This window comes from Rattus norvegicus, chromosome 20 (genome assembly GCF_036323735.1).
Source record: "Rattus norvegicus strain BN/NHsdMcwi chromosome 20, GRCr8, whole genome shotgun sequence".
Taxonomy (NCBI): Eukaryota; Metazoa; Chordata; class Mammalia; order Rodentia; family Muridae; genus Rattus; species Rattus norvegicus.
The window spans coordinates 5,099,300-5,118,743 of record NC_086038.1 but is presented as its reverse complement, the minus strand read 5'-3'; the positions used below and the strand labels follow the sequence as shown (position 1 = coordinate 5,118,743).

The 19,444-nt window shown below is 54.4% G+C and overlaps 2 protein-coding genes and 1 long non-coding RNA gene across 5 annotated transcripts; 1 reads left to right on the top strand and 2 right to left on the bottom strand.

Annotated features, from left to right (window-relative positions):
• Nucleotides 1–709: 709 nt before the first annotated feature.
• Ggnbp1 (gametogenetin binding protein 1) lies at nucleotides 710–7,010 on the bottom strand. The gene is given in 6 exon segments (NM_001009972.1): nucleotides 710–974; nucleotides 2,131–2,270; nucleotides 3,761–3,977; nucleotides 4,063–4,157; nucleotides 5,601–5,725; nucleotides 6,465–7,010. Coding segments are annotated over 6 exon segments (1,122 nt in total). The 5' UTR covers nucleotides 6,956–7,010; the 3' UTR covers nucleotides 710–920.
• Nucleotides 7,011–7,128: 118 nt separating this feature from the next.
• Nucleotides 7,129–16,410, top strand: Bak1 (BCL2-antagonist/killer 1). Of its 3 annotated transcripts, none has more exons than XM_006256101.5 (6): nucleotides 7,129–7,973; nucleotides 10,168–10,268; nucleotides 13,244–13,379; nucleotides 13,625–13,768; nucleotides 14,953–15,133; nucleotides 15,245–16,410. In XM_006256101.5, the coding sequence occupies exons 2-6, from the start codon at nucleotides 10,205–10,207 to the stop codon at nucleotides 15,347–15,349; spliced, it is 630 nt and encodes a 209-aa protein (XP_006256163.1). In that variant the 5' UTR covers nucleotides 7,129–7,973; nucleotides 10,168–10,204; the 3' UTR covers nucleotides 15,350–16,410.
• On the bottom strand, nucleotides 15,579–18,337 carry LOC120098811 (uncharacterized). Its single transcript, XR_010060973.1, has 2 exons — nucleotides 17,539–18,337; nucleotides 15,579–17,405 (listed from the first exon to the last, which is right to left on the bottom strand). It is a non-coding gene; the product is annotated as an uncharacterized LOC120098811 (long non-coding RNA).
• Nucleotides 18,338–19,444: the final 1,107 nt, after the last annotated feature.

Here is a 19,444-nt window from a genome sequence, read left to right as displayed (position 1 = left end):
ACAGCAGCTGAAAGACAGCAGCTGAGGGCCTGGGGAGTTCATACCCCTGTTGTGCAGTTTGGTTCCCAGCATCAGGCTGCTTACAATTGTCCGTAACACCTATTCCAGGAATCTGATACACTCTTCTGGATGCTGAAGTCACCTGTACTTAACATGTGCACATACGCAAACATACATGTGCATGCCACTCCCTCCGTGGCCTCTGCTTTGGTCCTTGAGTTCCGGCCCTGACTTCTCTCCTAAAATGAACTAACTGTAAGCTGTAAGGTGGAATAAACCCTTTCCACGAACCGACTTCGGGGAACCCTTCCTCACCCCCCACCCCCACCCCCAGCAGCCAGCCCCTGCCGGCTCTCCTGAGGCAGGTCCCCAGGTCCCCACAGTTCAGGGCTCTTTCCTGGCTTTGTCCCTGAGCTGCTTGGGCAGGAGCTTCCGGCCTGGGAGAATTCCCGGATCCTCCCAGTGAGGACGCAGTGTAGATTGGGAACTCTGGGAGAGAGGGAAGTTGGGGACTCTCCTCCTTGCTGGCAGACAGCACCCCCAGGTTAGCCTAAATCCTCCTTCCTTCCCCGCCCCGGAGCCCAGTGGTGGCTTCCACATTAGCTGCTCTGTGGGCACAAATTGGGCACTTGGAGGCCCTAATAATCCGGCTCACTCCAGGAGGGGGGCAGGGAGGGGAAGGGGGTCCAGGGACAGACAACCCAGGAGGTTCATGTTAAATAAGCTTTTATTAATAACATCATCTGAGGGAGTCTAATGACGGGTGCTGGGCAGGCCCACCACACACACACACACACAGGATGCTACTCATCCCCCAAACCCAGGGCCCCAGGGACTCCTTCCGTGTGTCCCAAGGAGAGACACACGTCGGACTGGGGTCGCAGGGGTGTGGGCACGGTGGGCTCCTGCCAGCACGGGCCTCACTCCGGAGGGGGCCAGTTTCCCATCTCGTCCATCTCTTCCAGGAGCAGATGCTGTGGGCAGACATGGGTGAAAGACGATATTCCCACCTCTCCCCCACATCTCTGCCCCTCCCCCTTTTCCACCACCCCAGAGCGGGCCCAGGTTCACAGACACTGACTACTCCCATAACATAGAAAGACTTCTTCAATCTCCGGGTTCCTTAGAAGCTAGGAACCGCCAGACCCTGCCAGTTCCTCTCTTCCCTTTTGCCTCTTGTCCTGGGGGGATTCTATGTACTTTCTCCTAGCTGAATGGAGCGTAGGCTGCCTTAATGACCATTCCCCGGGGCCCTGGTGTTCCCTAAGAAGCTGAAAAGCCAGTTCTGTCCCCCTTAGCGCGTGGTCCTAAGGGCTGAGGAGGAGGAGGAAGTGGTGGGGAGATAGGGGACTCTGAAACACCGGCTACAGGAGGTGTTGAGGCCTTGGCGCAGTGGGAGGGACCCACATGCACTATCCAGAAACTCCTCAGTCTCTTTGGTGCTGTCAGTGCTAGTTCACAACTGTGAGCCCAGGGCAGGCAGGTTCACAAGGTCCTGGAGGAGGACAGGCCCCAGGATCGGAGCCCCTTGGTATGAAGGGGAAATTAAATGCCCACGTGGGTTCCGTGTCTATGGATGTGTGGTATCAGGCTCCCCGGGCGTGTGGTCAGATTTGGTTCATCCTCAGTGCCCGGCAGCGTGAATTCCTGGCGGAGTCAAGCCACTGTCCCCACACTGTGGAGTCCTGCTGCCCTGCCAAGCCCCAAGTCAAGATGACACAGCAGGAAGGTCTGACTGGACTCTGGCTGTGAGCCCTGGCTCTTCCTTTCTGGAAGGTCAGGGCATAGAGAAGTGATCAATGTATGGAAATGGCCTCAGAACTGGTGCCGATGGTATGGGGTCACTCCCTAGAGCCTGTGTCTGTGTGTCTGCAGGCTTTGGTGTAGATGAGGGAGAACAGAAAAGGAGCCACATTCTTCAAGGGCTCGCCCATCCTGACAAATCTGTAATTCCAGCACTGGGGAGGGTAGAGACAGGAGGAACAGAAGCCCAAGGCTAACCTGGGCTACATAGTGAGGCTAGCCTGGGCTACAAGAGAACCCATCTCAACAAACAAACAAACAAAAAAAAAAAAAAAACAGGGGGCAATACTGGTTCCTGGGTCGGTCTGTCTGCCTGTGTGGGCATACCTGACCATCCACCATGCCAGCCTCCTCCAGCGTGATGTCCGGCTGGGTCAGCAGCTCCCGTCCCTCAGGGTTGCCCACCTTCCAGAGGCGAGCCTCCCGTTGCACTGCTAGAATCTTCTTCAGCTCTGACTCCACGAAACCTTCGAGGCAAAGAGATGGGTGGGCCGTGGGCCGTGGGGTTGGGTACTTGGTCTCTGGCACCCGCAGCCCATCGGAACCACCGGGTTTCCTGTAAGGCCTACAGCAACCGACTCCTCTACAGGCAGCAAGGGTAGGGAGGCTGGTCCTCAGAAAGATGGGAACAGAACATGGGGGACTTTCAGCTCAAGAGGCTGAGACAGGAGGACCACGAGTTCAAGACTAGCCAGACAACTGAGTGAGGGTATTTAAAACAATTATTTAAAAAAAAAAAAAAAAAAAAGGATCCCTTAAATGTTGATTCATGAGATTCTCAGACAAGTTATTTGGACACGAGGAGGGGGTCCCAGAAGCACAGGCAGTTCCCTAAGCTTGGGACCAGAGACCCAAGTCACAGACCACAGGACAACGTGGTCGTACTGGGCCTCAGCCAGCAGGGACCCAGAGCCATCTCCAGTAATGTTGTGTCTTCCGGGCTGAATTAGAAGTTTCTGGCACCTCACTGCACTGCTTGTCGACTGGCTGGCGTGTGGGTGAATGAGGCCAAGTATTGGACAAGACTGTGCGTTCAGGAGAGATGGAGTTTGCGACCCCAGCATTTCCGGGGTGTGGGGCAGGCAGAGCCCAGGAAGGTCTCTAGCATATGCCACGCACTTCCGAGCTCTGCCATCTGGGTCAGATCTTGCAAAGCCTTCAGGTGCCTGAAGCCAGCCAGCCACAGCCTCTCTCACACTTTGTTTTTCCTGGGCAGGGTACCACGCCAGAGAAGGTACTGCCCCCAAGGTACTGACACGGGGTCCCAGCCCTGTCATTAGTGGCCGTGTGATCTGGGCAAGTTACCCAACTTTTCCACTCTTCGGTTCCCATGCTGTTGGAGGGAGTTATAATGGCAGCCACTTTAGAAGTGTCAATGCAAGGTTTTAAAAGGTTGCTGCCGCCGCCGCCGTCCCCCCCCCCCCGCCCCCTCACGGCTGTGTACAGCACTTTGGGGGAGGGGTATTTTTGCTATTATTGTTTTTACTTTTTTTCCCCTAATGTGTGTATCTGTGCTCAGCTGCCTGTGGAAGCCAGAAGAGGGTGTCGGATCGTTTGAAGCTGGAGTCACAGGCAGTGGGGGCGGGGAGACCCAACATGGGTGCTGGGAACTGAACTAGGGTCCTTCGTAAGGACAAAAAACGCCGCCTCCACATCTCCAGGTCTCCAGACCTAAGGAGCAGACAATTCAAACCAGTCTGGGAGAGTACCCTCCTTCCCCCCAAGCAGTCAGAAGCCTTGGTTCTCTGCTTGGAATTGGGTGCGGTCAGGGTGGGGGGGTGCCTGAGCTTCCTCAGCTGGGTCCTAGCGAGTTGCGGAGGTCAACAGACCAGCTAGTCAAAAGCCGGCCATTGTATGTCTTCTGCTGCCACCTGGTGGTCGATGCTCGCATTTCTTCCCTAAGCCATTGGCCAGAGCCCGGCCTCCTGCCCAAAGTGTTTCTGCTTGACGCACTTACCCACTGTGTCTGTGGACCTAAACGTCTTCTGCAGCGGCGATTGGTAGGTGGAGTTGCGCGGGGCGCACCACTTGAGGTTGCTGTCGTCGCTGGAGGCGCGCGGAGCGCACCACTTGAGGCTGCTCTCGTCCACCGCTTCCTCTCTCTCCCCTCTCTCCTCGGTGGGCGAGCTATCCTTGAGAGCAAACTGAGGCGCATCTGCATCTGGTCTCTGAGCCTGTGCAGGGGGGCAAATCAGGACTCTAGGTCTGTGTTCCCTCCTCCTAAAACCAGGAAACAGGCGGGGCCCCGGTCCCACTGACCTTGGTCATGGCCGACTTCTGGAGCTGTTTGTACAAGCCAAGGAGATAGTTCCACGGGGTGGATCCCACCTTGCAAGAGGACAGTCTGAGGTCTCCTGTGAAGGTAGTGACCTTTGAGGCTGGTGGCAAGGTGATGGACGCCAGACTCGGAGGGAGGGAGAGGGCAGAGGCACATACCACGGCATGGGTGTGTATGTACGGGGGTTCTCACCCTCCACCGTTCCAGTCTAGGGAAGCAAGCTTCGCAGTAGTGTCCTCTACCTAAAGACCCGAGGTGTCCCCTGGTCTTATTACATTTTGTGATTTTGTTGTTCCGTATTCTTGTGAAGGCTGGCCTTGAACTCCTGACCTTCCTGCCTCTGTCCCCCTGGGATCTCAGATGTGCACTGCTGTGCTTAGGTTTGTTACTTTTCTTGTAGAGAGAAGTGTATCTATGTAAAAGTAACTTTTATTCTCCTGATGTAATTGTCATCTCTGGAGTTTACTGCCTCCTGTAGGCTAACATAGATCTGGTCCTGGAAGTTTCTAGCCTCCATGCAATCTAATCTAGGCCTAGAATGTTTTCAGCCTCTAAGACGTGCTGCTGAATCAGCTCAACCTTTCTAGTTCTTTCTAGTTCTAGTTCCCTCTGGCTGGCTGGTTCAACTCAGCTGTTGTGGCCCAAACTCCTCTCCACGCTGACTGATGCAATCTGGCCTCTCTCGGCTTCTCACTGAATTGCTCCGCCTGGCCTCTATCTAACTTCATCAATCTGTTCTCTGACCCGCCTGTCTTCAACCTGTCTCTGTACAACTCTCCCAGTTAAAACTGCCTCCTCTCTCTCCACTGCCCCTCTTAAATAGCTTCCCTTTCCTCTCTCTTCTCTTGAGTTGGGTGTATCCTATTCCGTCAAATCTTTCTCTAATTCGTCACTTTGTCTGCCACTCAATTAGACATCACTTTCAAACATGGCGGCTTCCTTCTACAAACTCACTCTACCTTCACTGTTTGGTAATCCCAAAGAGGTGTGTATTAAGGGGGTGTGTGGATTCCAGCCAGAGGGATTAAAGGTGTGAGCTACAGGTGAACCACACCACAACGAGAAACAGCCCCCCCTCCAGGAAATAACACAATCTTGGGGTTCACAGTGTGATAAAATATCCTACAGCACAGCACCTTGAAGAAGCTAGGCTGACCTTGAACTCAGAGCAGTTCTTGTGCCTCCCTTTAAGTGTTGGGACTAGAATGAGTCACTGTACTGGGCATCGCTCTGTTTGACCCGATGCCTACTGTGCATCAGACCCTGCTGTGTGCTCAGCCATGATCTAGCCCTTTAACGCCTTACTGAGAAGCGCTTCAGAGACCAGTGTTGTCCGTTTCCATTTTACGGGCGAGGAGAGTGGGCAGAGACACTCAGCAACACTCAGCAAGTGGGGCTCCAACCTCAAACTCTGTCTCATGTCCCGCTGGGCTCCCCACCCCCGGAAGTCCTAGAGGAAAGGCATCCATTTCTGCTCCCCGTCTCTCTTCCCCTCTGCCCCTCCCACCTGTACCCTTACCAAAGTCAATTAGGCAGTGCTCATCCTCTTCCTCCTTGATGAAGGCCTCAGGGGGGAGCACCATTGGTCCCGAAACCCACTGCAGGCATCCTTGTTCTGCCTCCAGGGCCTGGCCAAAGTGCGCCCTAATCCCAAAGCTACAGTCAGGTGGGGGAGTCAGGGGACACCCACAGATGTGGTCCAGCCTGTTCTACCTTGATTCTCTACCAGGCCCCTGCTCGGATCCCTGGAGTATCTAACAGAGGGGCTTTCCTACCACCTCTTGGGATGTAGGACGTGAGGAGCTAGGCACCCTCCACACAGGGAGTGGCTGCCAAGGCCAATGGGAGAGCAAGTCAGGCAGGAAAATGGGGGTACAGGCTGGAGCAGAGCCTACCGCAGCGCCTTCTGTCTGGACTCCGGTGCGCCCCTTCCTCACCTCAGCTGTACTTTGTGTTGCTGTTGTTTGCTTTTTCAAGACAGAATCCCCCCCTCCCCCCGTGTTATCCTGGCTGTCCTAGAACTAACTCTGTAGACCAGGGTGGCCTTAAATGCAGAGCTCTCCCTGCCTCTGCCTCCTGAGTGTTGGGGTTAAAGGTGTGTGCCACCACTGCCTTGTTGGTTGTTTTGTTGTGCTAGGGACTAAACCCAGGGCCTGGAACATGCTAGGCAGATGGTGCGCCACCCCTAAGCCACACCTCAGCTCTAGTTTAGCCACCCCCTCACCCAGCCCTATCTGCTGACTCTTCCCTCCCTTGGCAACTTGTGGCCTTTACTGTTCAGGACCCCTTACCCCAGCCCTTCATAGCATGGGCTTCCACTCGTGGCCCTCTCCTCTTTCTGCTCTGTCTAGCTCAGGCTACCCCACCAGCCCCAGCCCCTCACCTGTCTGAGGCCCCTGAGACCTCTCCCGCTGGCTCTCCCTCCTCTCCTTTCTTCTCAGGCAGGTGCTCCAGAACCTCCCAGGTTCCTCTGGTAGGGACTGATGTTACCTCAACACCCTGGGCCCTTAGCTTCAGGACATCCTTGGAGGTGAGGGTCTGAGACCCTGTGTCCCCAGTGCCCAGCCCAGAGGCATCACGCAGCCTCTGGTTGGAGGGAGCTGCAGAGAGGACCCTGGGCCGTGGCTCCCTCTTCCCATTAGAGGAAGTTGCAGAGAGGACCCTGGGCCGGGTCTCCTTCCTCCCACAACCTCCCTGGTGGCCCATCGTTGGGGAGACAACATCCTGCTCTGGTGAGGAGCTGGGCTGGCTCCTGTTCAGAGGCCTGTTAGAGCTCTTAGAACTGCCCTTACTCCCTACCAGGCTTCTGAGAAAGCGCAGCATGGAGGAACAGCCTAAGATCCGAGACCGAGGGGTCCGAGCCTGGGCTGCCATCCTGAGAAGGACCCTGACTCAGGGAGAAGTCATGGCAGCCAGCCCGGGACCAACTGCTAGTAGAGACCTCCAGTTGGAAACTTCCAGGAGTTCTAGAAGGCAAAGAGGAGGTGGGGGTGGGGGGAGGGTAACGCCTGGAGGCTGGGGATGGGGGTGGGGGGCTGGGAGGAGGAGGGCAGATATAGGGGGGTCAGCCAGGGTCAAGCTCAGCAGGTCTCAGAGGCAGCAGGGCTGCAGATTGAGGGATGGTGAGACACAAAAATGCAGCACCCACAGGCTGTGGAAGCCCAGCTGAGGGCAGATGGGGGAGCTGGGGGAGTTGCAGACGCTAAGAACAGGGACTTCGCACGCTCCTTGTCTGTCCACGAACTCCTGTTTATTCTGGGTTTGAGATCAGTCCCTGAAGCCTGGCAGCTTGCAGGGGTCGAGGAAAGCACAGATCCTGAGCCCCACCCCCAACCCCTCTTCCTCCTCCTCCTCCTCCTTTCTTCCAGGGTATTATGTAGCACAGGCTGGCCTCTATTTCATGATCCTCCAGCCTCAACCTCTTTGAAGGCCCTCAGCTCCATCCCGGTTTTCGTCGTTGACTCGTGCTTTGAATCTCACTAGAGAGAGAAGATGGGAAGGAGGCCTCCTGTCAGAGACAGGAGGAGAAGAAAACCGAAAGCTCTTTCCCTTCCGTAGGGAAGCAGGGGAGGCTGCGGAGGAGCAACTTCTAGGCCAGGCCCACCTTCCTCCCAGCTGCAGCCTCCCTCTGTGCGCGTCTGCATCCGGGCGGCCAGCAAGAACTTCCTCTAGAGGGAGCTGATCTTTGCCGGGAGCTGCTAGCTCCTCTATGGTCACAAAGTCTCGAGGTTTCTCGGGCTAAAAGGCGACTCAAGGCGGCATCCAGCACCATGAATTCACTGATAGCAGTTCCTGCCAGTCAGGCCTGAAACCTTGGCCCCGGGAGCAGCCAGGAGCCCTTCCGGATCTTTGTCTTCAAACTGCTGGGCCATTCCACATCTGGAGCAGTCAGGCAGGTACACCGGCAGCCAGCGCCAAACCCCATCTTCTTAGTACCCGGGACAACTCTGGCCCAGGGTGGGGCAGAACACTCCTCATTGTCGGGAACCCGGTGAGGAGGGAGGCCCGTCTTGATGTGGCTTCCCTGGGTGGGACTTAAAGCCATGCTGGTGGCATTATCCACACGGGGCCTCTGGCTATACATCAGAGATCGTCCCTTCTTGCCCAGGCTCTGGTGGCCCTGAATGGCAGGCAACTGGGACTTTACTGATCTGGAAGGAGGGGACGGTCAAGGTCATGAACAGGGACAGAAATTATACAGTTGATAGCCCCTCCTGTCCCAGGACCCCCTTCCCAACAAAGATTCTAGGTACAGCCTAGTGGTTGGTCGTGAGGAACATGCATCTTGGGCCCAGCCAGTAGACATAATGGCCACTGGGATGGGGGCCAGGGCAGCATAGGCTGTGGGGGACAGCAGGCTTCTGAGACTCTACCTGCTCGCCAATAGTAGCCTCCAGGATGGGTTTTTTTGTTATTGTTGTTGTTGGTGGTTTTGTTCTGTTTGTTTGTTTGTTTGTTTGTTTGAGATCTGGATGGAGTCCTGGCCCTGCTGGCCTGGGATTACAAGGTATCCCGGAAGGAGCTGTTGGGTAGACTATGCCAAGCAGAGGCCTGGCTCTCAGGGATGACAAGAGGAGGGTCTGCTCACCCTGTCTCGGTCGATGAAGGGGAGCCAGCTCCCCTGGTCTCCCACCCCTTTTCAGAGAGCACCTGAGTAACTTTTTTAAAAACCGTCTCCAGCCCTGGGATGCAGTCCTTCCTGAGGAGATGGAGGCCGTTCAGAAAGGGGTGGGACTCCTGGAAGGGGTGCAAACCGAAAGCGAAAGGTTTGCCTCAGGGCCTAACTGCGCTCTGAGACAGGTCAAAGAGGAAAACGGGTTCGGGCGGGGCACAGTGGAGAACACCTATGTAACGCTAGGCAGCCAATGTCTGAGTCAGGAGGACCAGGGATACAAGACTTTCCTGGGGCTGCCTAGAGAGAACCTGTCTGAAGTGAATAAATGGGGAGGGAGATAGATAAGCCAATAACCAAAAGACGACAGCACCAAAGGGTCTGGTGTGATCTGGCATGCGGTGTGCAGCGGCAAGGAGGTACAACGGGGAGACTGTGAGGGACCCCAGCTCACGTCCAAGCAGTGATTGGAGGGAGAGATGCCCTGGGGACAAACTATGAAATAAGCCCTGAGACTTTGTCTTGCAAGAACAATATATATATATAGGGGTTGGGGGTTTAGCTCAGTGATAGAGCGCTTGCCTAGCAAGCGCAAGGCCCTTGGTTCGGTCCCCAGCTCCAGAAAAAAGAAAAGAAAAAAAAAAAAAAAAGAACAATATATATTGGGCCAGTGAGATAGCTCAGCAGGTGAAGGGGCTTGTGGCCAAGTGTGACAGCCCAGGTTCTATCCCTGGAACCCACATGGTGGAGGAAGAGAACCCAGTCCTAAAAACTGACCAACTGCCCCCTGATCTTAACACACACACACACACACACACACACACACACACACACACACATCCTCCCTCTGTCTCTCTCTCTCTGTCTCTCTCTCTCTCATCTCTGTTATTTTGTTTGTTTGTTTGTTTTTTGTTTTTTTTTTTCGGAGCTGGGGACCGAACCCAGGACCTTGCGCTTGCTAGGCAAGCGCTCTACCACTGAGCCAAATCCCCAGCCCTTCTCTCTCATCTCTGAACGCAGCTTCACACTGTCCAGGAGTGACTGGAAAGAGCAAGGCTGTGCCACAGCCTCCTCAAGGCCTTGACCTCGTCTGGTCTCTGCCTGGCTGCCTCAGTGGTTCTCGTGTTTCCCCTGAAGGGGTGCAGCTAGGTGCCAAATTCGAATTGCTCCCAAGAGATACCAACAGGCCGTCCAGGTGGCAGAACTTTAGTCCCAGAGGATTGCAAGGTCTTCCTGGCCATCGAGGAGGCTCTGTGGTGACCAGGGCAATCACTCTGAGGTCTCCTTTTTTTTTTTTTCCTTAAGACTAGGTCTCACTGTATAGCCTTGGCTATCCTCTCTGGAACTCACTAGGTAGACCAGGCTGGCTTCCAACTCAAGAGTTCTGCCTGCCTCTGCCTACCGAGTGCTGGGATTAAAGTCATATGTCACCATGCCCTGCCTCACCTCTGCTTTCTCTCCCTTGTCTCTGCAGGTGACAAGTGAGGGTACCCTCCACCAAGACCGGAAAAATGGCATCCGGACAAGGACCAGGTCCTCCCAAGGGGGACTGCGATGAGGCCCTGTCTGCTTCTGGTAAGGGTCCTCCTGGTACTCAGCACCTCATAAGCACAAGACTCAGAAGAGCATGGAACTGGTGTGTGTGTGTGTGTGTGTGTGTGTGTGTGTGTGTGTGTGTGTGTGTGTGTGTGTGTGTGTGTGCGCGCGCGCGAACCTTCTCAGGGCACAAGGGCAGGCTGAGGGAGGGAGGGAGGGGGAGGAGGGAGGAGGCAGAACCCGGCCTGGCTGCTGCATCCCTGCAGTGAGAGAAAGAAGGAAGTGACCTGTCTCCTCAGTCAGGTCTGTGAACAGTGAACGAAGGAACGGCATTATCACGAACTCGGGAGAGGAAGTGAAATGGCTGACTTTTCTCTTCCCTCGAGAGGATGGGCGGGGCGGTCAGGCTGGTGCCTGGACTTGGGGTTCACATCGCAGGTCTGTGTGAACTGGGTGTGGTAGCTCACCTCTGCAATCTCGGGTCGGTCAGTCCTACAGAATGAATTCCAGGTCAGCCTGGGCTCCAGCGAGGCAGACCGAGACCCTGTCTCAGAGCTCAGCGGTGCACACGCCTTTATTCCCAGCACCGGGGCGGCAAAGGCAGGAGGATCTCTGTGAATTTGAGGCCAGCCTGGTCTACCTATCGGGTTCCAGGCTGGCCAAGACTATGCAGCAAGACCTTGTCTCAAAATAGGGAAAAACAAATCATTCTCCTTTCATCTTTTTGGGCCAAAGACTCCCCAGTTTTAGCTTGGTTCCTCCTGTCTCCTACACTCCAAGGACATGGGTCCACGTCCCCTCTCAAGACAGCTCAGGAGCCCTGCAGTGAGAATTTTGGCTTCCTTAAAAACCCAGTCATGTAGGCTGGAGAGGTGGCTCAGCGGTTAGAGCACTGGCTGTTCTTCCAGAGGTCCTGAGTTCAGTTCTCAGCAACCACACGGTGGCTCACAACCAACTGTAAGGGGATCCGATGCCCTCTTCTGTTGTGAAGGCATACGTACAACTAAGTACTCATCTATATGAGCATAAATCTTGAAATTCATTTTTAAAAGATAGGCTGTGTGAAGATGTTTTCATTTTAATCCCAGGTGTGGGATATGGGGCTGCTTCGCTCGTCCCTCGCCGCCAACTACGATTGTCTCGTGCTCTGGGGAGACGTGATTTTTGCCAGCTGCAGATAGTTTTAGTTCCGGGGACTCTGGAGAGGTTATAAATTAGAGAGTTCCGAGCGAGGGCCCGTGGCGGAGAGGGTGGCTGCCCCCTTGCTGCCATGTTTGCTGTTGTTAGACTTCTGGGTATTCTAACAAGGAAGCCCAGACTTGCCCCAAGAAACCCTCTGACCCTAATCAGTCTGAAGTAACCTATGGGGGGTTAGAAGGAACTAGGTAGGAGAGAAAGAAGGTTAGGCAGGAAAGGAGCCTAGGCCTGCTTCAGCCAGCAGCGTAGACCACTTCCTGCTGGTTAGGGTCGTTGGGTTCCTTGGGGAAAGGCCAATCTTGGTCATCAGAATTTCCATCAGTCCAGGGATGGTGAACACAGTGAACCAGCACCAGCTGCCACAGGCCCTCTCGGGGCTCTCCAGGGTCCCCAAAAATTAACCAACTTCCGCCATCACAAACCACGCCCCGCTAGAGCAGGAGACCCTCATGGTGAGCCTGAAGCAGCCCCCACCATCCCACACCTGGGATTAAAGCATCCGCAGATGCAGAGTGTACCTGGGCTTTTTTTTTTTTTTTTAAAGATTTTATTCATTTATTATATATAAGTACATTGTAGCTGTCTTCAGATACACCAGAAGAGGGCATCGGATCTCTTTACAGATGGTTGTGAGCCACCATGTGGTTGCTGGGAATTGAACTCAGGACCTCTGGAAGAGTAGTCAGTGCTCTTAACCGCTGAGCCATTTCTCCAGCCTGGTACCTGGGCTTCTTAAGAAAGCCAGCTCTGGGGGTTGGGGATTTAGCTCAGTGGTAGAGAGCTTGCCTAGGAAGCGGAAGGCCCTGGGTTCGGTCCCCAGCTCCGAAAAAAAGAAAGCCAGCTCTGGGCTCTCGCTCTGCAACGGGCTCTTCCCAAGAGTGGGCGCGGGTCACAAGGGGACCTGTTAGACTAGGACCCCTGACGGCCCGAGTTGTCCAGCGAAGGCCATCTACAGCCTGGGGCAGCCAAGAACCCCCCCCCCCCCCACGGCAGCTGCTTGTTCACAAGGCACAAAACCCAGAAGTCCCAGTCTGGTGCTGAAGCCCTGGAGGATTCCTGGGTCTCTGTGCACAGCAGAAGCCTGAGGCAGCCGGGCGCTGATAATTTTAAAAGCAGCAACATCCAAGTGGATGTATTTACCCACAGCCATTGGGGTGGACGGGCACTGGTGGGGGAGGCAGGCAATGAGTGGGCAGGTAGGGGGAGGGCGGGCAGTGGGGGTTGGGCAGGCAGTGAGTGTGGACAGGTAGGGGGAGGGCAGGCAGTGGGGGGGGCAGGCAGTGTGGGCAGGTGGGGGGAGGGCAGGCAGAGGGGGGGAGTGGGCAGTGGGGGGTGGACAGTGAGTGTGGGCAGGTGGGGGAGGGCAGGCAGTGAGTGTGGGCAGGTGGGTGGGGGGAGGGCAGGCAGTGGGGAGGGCAGGCAGTGGGGGGGGTAGGCAGTGGCACTGCAACTGGAAGGTGTGCTTATTGTCAAGAATGGCCACCTTTCCTTCCTCAGTCCTGGCAATCACACTCAGACCTGCCCAGAGGTGACTCTTAAAGACTCCAGACCCATGGAGTTGACAACCATAATGTCAACCCAAGACAAACAGTCCCTCCCCGTTGTACCCTGTATACACGGCTTGGCCACCTGTGCCTCAGTTTCCCGGCCTATGGGCTGGAACTCACTCACATGCCAGGACTAATTCTCACGAGGGCTGAATGCTCACACGGGGGCGGAGGGGGACTGTGTCTATAAAGGAGCTGCAGGAAGTATGAGCACACAGAGAGGATGCTGGGGACAACCTGCTCTTGCTGACTCCCAGCTCTGGTCCGCAGAACAGCAAGTTGCCCAGGACACAGAGGAGGTCTTTCGAAGCTACGTTTTTTACCTCCACCAGCAGGAACAAGAGACCCAGGGGGCAGCCGCCCCTGCTAACCCTGAGATGGACAACTTGTCCCTAGAACCCAACAGGTAAGCTCCGGCCTTGGGGCACAGGACCTGGGAGCCATTGTGGGTCACTCCCTCTCGGACTGGCTTCTCACCCCCATCTGCGGTGCTTTTCAGGACAAGCATGCCCTGTCTTACCTATAACACTGTCAGGGACCTCAGACAGGGCTAGGGAAAACTTCCGTCCCCACCCCCCATGGGGCTCCTCTGCCAGGAGCCTGGGTCCCAGTGCGGACTTCTCGTTCTCTGATTGGTGCTCGTCCCTACAGTGTCTTGGGTCAGGTGGGTCGGCAGCTTGCTCTCATCGGAGACGATATTAATCGGCGCTACGACACGGAGTTCCAGAATTTACTGGAACAGCTTCAGCCCACCGCTGGGAATGCCTACGAACTCTTCACCAAGATCGCCTCCAGGTACCAGCCCATCACTCCACCCTGCAAACACGTGATCACGTGGTGGGCTCCCTGGCTGGGAACGATGTCCCGGTGAACTCTCATAATGATCCCCTCTTTCTCCCCCCTCGGGCCCTCACTCACCCTCTTTTGCGCACAAGCTCGGGTCTCTCCAATGACTAGCGTTCGGGGGTGGAGATGTTCCCAAGAGCCTTGTGAAACCTAGGAAAGGGGAAAGGACCGGTAATCAGTGTTCCCACATCCGAGTTGGCTCGGGTTTTGTTGTTTGATCTCATCTTTTTTTTTTTTTTTTTTTTTTTTTTTTTTTTTTTTTTTTTGGTTCTTTTTTTCGGAGCTGGGGACCGAACCCAGGGCCTTGTGCTTCCTGGGCAAGCGCTCTACCACTGAGCTAAATCCCCAACCCCTGATCTTATCTTTTGAGTGTTTAGCCTGCTTCTCTATGTGCGCACCAACTTGCGTGCCTGATGCCCAAAGGGGCCAGAAGGCGGCTCCTGGAACTGGAGTTTACAGACGGTTGTGAGCTATCTTGTGGGTGCTGGGAATCAAAGCCAGGACCTCTGGAAGCTCAGCCTGTGCTGTTAACCACTGAGCCGCCTCTCTAGCCCCTTAATTTTGAGATAAGGTCTCATGTAGCCTGGGCTGGTCTTGAACTCTTCTTGACCATCCAGCCTCAGCCTCTGAGTGCTAGGATCCTAGGCGTGTGCCATCAAGCAAGGTCCTTTCCTCTCACCAGGGAGTCGGTGTCAGGATAGATATAAAGGTGACAGTAGATGTAGAAGCAGGTGGTGGCAGGTTTAAGCACAGAGGTGACACATCCTGTCCCGGTGCCCCTGTGATTTGGGGATCTGTCGTAATCTCTTTGTCCTTCTCTCTCTGCTGTCCCTTGGGGCTGTCAGGCCAGCAGCGGCATGCACAGGTAATCTCCCTGTCACCATATATGCTCACTCTTCCTTCTCTAGACCAACCCTCTGTGCCAGCGGCAGCCGGCTCATCGCCCTCCCAGCTGTCTCCTTTCCTAGAAAGCCTGACTCTTCCCGATGGGCAGCCAGGCCAAGGCAGACTTTCTGACCTGGACTAGCAGCCCATCCATGTAGCTTCCCATCTTGGGGTGGGGTAGAGGAGGAAGGAAAGGACGGGGTCCCCAAGGCAGGCTCCCCATGATTTACAAAGCTTTTTGCCCACAGCCTATTTAAGAGCGGCATCAGCTGGGGCCGTGTGGTGGCTCTCCTGGGCTTTGGCTACCGTCTGGCCCTGTATGTCTACCAGCGTGGTTTGACTGGCTTCCTGGGCCAGGTGACCTGCTTTTTGGCTGATATCATACTACACCATTACATTGCCAGATGGATTGCACAGAGAGGTGGTTGGGTGAGTGCCTGCCTGGGATTGGGATATCCCCCTGCCGCTGGGGCTGCCTGGCTGCCTGACTGGCCGCTGTAACCCACCCCGTATTTTGTTTTGTTTTGTTTTTCCTTACAGGTGGCAGCCCTGAGTTTGCGTAGAGACCCCATCCTGAGTGTAGTGGTAATTTTTGGTGTGGTTCTGTTGGGCCAATTTGTGGTACACAGATTCTTCAGATCATGACTGCCCCGGGAGCTCCAGCCACATGACTGCCTGGACTAAACTAAACCTCTCCCCAACCCACTCCCCTGCAACAGTCCTCTCCTGCCTCTCAGGGCAAAGATGCTTTAGCAAACAGGCACCCCTGCTTTGGAAAGCCACGGCCCGGGGGTCATGGAGGCAGCATGACCACCCCAACATCGCATGGTGCTACTGAACCCCATCCTGTCTCAGAGGGGCTGACAGATGCTCTGGGGGGGGGGGTCGGGCAAGAGGCTGGGCCACCGCTTCCCAGAAAGTTAGTTTTAGTTTTATACTCCCCTCTGGATACAATCCTCCCTTTTCATCCGCTCTGCCCAAAGTCAGAACATTGGGGACCAGTGGCTCTAACCTGCCTTCCCAGCACACCTGCTACTTTGGAAGGTCGGAAGGGACCTAAGCACAGTCCTGACCCTCCCTACATAGGACCAGCTGTAGGGGTGTGTGATCTACCCTGCCCTCCCACCTCATCTTCCACTATCCCCTCCTTTATCCCCCCTCCTTCTCCCCTCCCCTCCCCCGATCCATTTTTGCCTTTGCGGCTGGACTCTCAGGGATTCCGAGCCCAGAGTGAGGGCAGAGGTGAGAGCTCAGACCACAGCTGTCTGAACACGTCCATCAAGGCCCTCCAAACCCCAAGTGCCTCCCTGACCACTGCTACCAACCTAGTGGGTAAGGGAAGACCCTCACCTTCTCCCCAGTGCCTCCCTGCTGGGGAGGGCAGTCACTCTGACAGGGGAAGGGGTGGGCATTCAGTGGGAGGTGCTCACGCTAGAGAACTACACCAGCAAAAGCAACTGTGGATCTGGTTGCAATGTGACCCCCCCTAAACCTGTGAATACTTGAACCCCACCTTCACCCATGCTCCTGTTATGCCTAGGTCCTCCTCGGGTGGGGTGGGGGGTGTTTTTCTCTGTCTTGCACAACATAGGGGTGAGAAAAGTCTTGATTAAGCCAAATGTAGCAAGGGTGGGGGGAGGCAGATGGATTCCCCCACCTCGCCCTCGGTGTCTGGAAATAAACGGTGCAATGCCCCCAACACCCCACCTGCCGTCTCTGCCCTCTGCTCCCTGTCCCATGCTAGACTGTGGGAAGCTGGGCACACTCGTGTAATCCTGGCTCCATACTGCATAAGTCCTCACGCTGAGATTGCAGGATCCCTGGGTATGAAGCTGCAGATGTTGGAAAACCAGAACAAACCCCAGCCAACCACCTTTGTGATTACCCCCACCAGCTCTTCACCCCTTATGTAATTTTTTTTTCTGTGCCACTGTGTGTGTATGTGGTCACTGTGTGTGTGTGTGTGTGTGTGTGTGTGTAGTATGTGTGTAAGTCAGATGATGACACAGTGGAAATCAGTTCTCTCCTTCTATTCAAGACCTGGAAATCAAACTCGGGTTGCCAGGCCTTCCCCCACTGATCATCCCACGGCCCTCTTATTTCTTAGCTTCCGACCACAAAGAAAGTCAGGGAACCCTTGGCTGAGGAGCAGAATGGGAAGTTGCACCACTCCAGGACCCCATAGGCTACCTCTCTACAGAAGCCACAGCCCACACCAGCCCTTAAGGCCCTTTTTCATGCTCTGCCTAGGACATAATGTTCCAGCTCCCTGATTCCCTGTATCCACACGCGCGCGTGTACACACACACACACACACAACACACGCTGGGCTTTTTTGATCCGAGGAGTTTTGATGTTGCATGGGAGCCCCTACAGAGAGGCAGCCAGGGAGGGGGATAAAAATAACAAGCCGGGGGCGTTAAAATGTTCCGAAATTCACAAAGATTCCTTTCTCCCTTCAGTCCTGGGCGCCCCGTTTGTGTTTCTGACATCCTCCCCAGCTATCACATGACCTGTCCGTCCAAGAGGCCTGGTGAAGCTGCACTTTCACTGGCCTGGGTTGGCTTTGTGCTCTCCTTGCCTTCAGTGTGCCCACAGGTACTGGGAGCTGGAAGAATGTTTGGAAGCCGCCATGCCGAGCTCAAAGCTAACACTTAAGGCGCCGTGTACCAGGGTGTATACTGAGAACTTCTTTTTGACGCTGGAACGAGATGTGATGGGTGGGTGGGTTAGACTCCCACCTTCCAGAAAGGCAGGTGCCTTTTTAGAGTCACATGGGTATCAAAGAGCACTGAACCAGAACTCTCGACAAGGTTTCTGGCTCGAGGTTTTACCTGGAGGCAGGAGGAGAGTGTCGCCGGCCTCGCGAGCACATGCCCGCCACGGATTTAGGTGGACAGAATGTCGAGGTAGCTCTCTGGTTTTCCCCGTTGAGGCGACAGACTGAAGGCGAGCGCGCTGCCCGAGTCCAACATGGCCGGCGAGGCTTCGCACTCACGCGTGCGCATGCATGCCCCTTTATGGGCGGGGACTGGAAGCCAAATCTGTCAAACGATTTGGAAACCAAAGGTTAAGAGGCGGTAATTTCCCTCTACAAGGAAGGTGAACCCCAGGATTAGGGCTTTGACTTCTCTGGCCCCCTCCACACCTAAAAAGATGAGGTTGCCCTAAACCTGATTCCCAGTTACTTTCCGGAGCTGCCCAAACCAGAGGGCGACTAGTTAGGAGGGGCGGCGTAAGGAATAATAAGGCTGAGAGGCTGCTGGGCGCAGATGGACCCTGCAGGTGCTGCGGTTAAATCAAGAGCACGCACTCCTACGCTTCAACATTTGTGGGTCTCCTGAAATTGTACCTTCTTTGCACCAGATACATCTGGATTTCATAGCGAGGCTACATAGCAAGTTTGAGGTCAGCCTGAGCTACGTTGAGACTCCGTCTCAAATAAAAAAAAAATTTAAAAAAAAAAGGCACATTTTAGGTCATTAGGTATCTATTCCCACAGTTTCATGGGAAAACTTCTTCCTTCCCCCAGATTATTCAGCGTCTGCTGTATCCACCTACTGCTGTACATACTTAAGACGTAGAGGATTCCAATCCAAGGAAAAGAGCTAGATATTTGTGCAAGTCCCTGGTGGGCGGGGGGGGGGGGGAACCCACAAAGGGTCGCAGCGGCAGAGATGACCCAGAAGTTGTGAGCAGTTACTGCTCCGGCAGAGATCTGAGTTCAGTTCCCAGCACCCACGGCAGGCAGCTTACAGCATCCTGTAGTTCCAACTCGATTGGATCTGATGCCCTCTCTGACCTCCAAGGGAATCTGGCTATGTGCACAGACCAGACCACCAAGCACACACGTACACATAATTAAAAAGTAAAACTGGCAGTAGATAAAGACGCCTGCTGGGGAGCATGACGCCCTGTGAGACCCACCCCAGGAACCACAGGATTTTTGGAAGTTGTCCTCTGACCTCCGGATGTGCAGCTCACACGTATACATAGACTAAATATTGAATGATGGGAGTTCTTTGAAAATGTTTCGGGGCCTAAAACTTTTTCTCATTTGACTTGTAAATACGTCCCTTGAGGAATTTGTGCTTGGAAAATAAAATCAAGAGTGTTAAATTTGTAAACATCGTTTAAATATTTACGAGAACCTAATTAGCCAAGTTTGTAAATGGTATGGGGTGATGTTCAAGCAAATTCCTATGTCGGCCCACAGGCTAACTGAGCACCAGTCAAAGGACAAGTTATACCTCTGTTTATTACACAAGTGTATATGTTAGTGTACAAAATGTATGAGGATCCTAAATAGAACACCAGCATATGCAAGTTAAACTTAGGAATTTATGAAAGTTTGCTTAAATCTACAGTTTTAACTTATATTCGGCTGTCTAGGCTGCATCCCTAGCTGTTTCACTGTTGTTTTTTGTTGGGGATGGTGGTGGTGATCATTTTTGAGACAGGACCTCATTACATCGCCTTAGCTGGACTAGGCTGGCCTTGAACTTACAGAGATCTGTCTGTTCCTGTCTCTATGAGTGCCGGGATTAAAGGCATGCACCATCACACCCGACTATGGTCTGAATCTTTATTTAAATTAAGTATATATGAGTGTGAGTGTGTGTGTGTGCCCACAAACGCCTGTGTGAGTGTCAGTGTAGAAGAGGGCACTGGATCCCCGGAACTGACTCTAAACTGCCCAACGTAGGTGCTGGGAACCTAACAGAAGTTCTTTCTAAGATT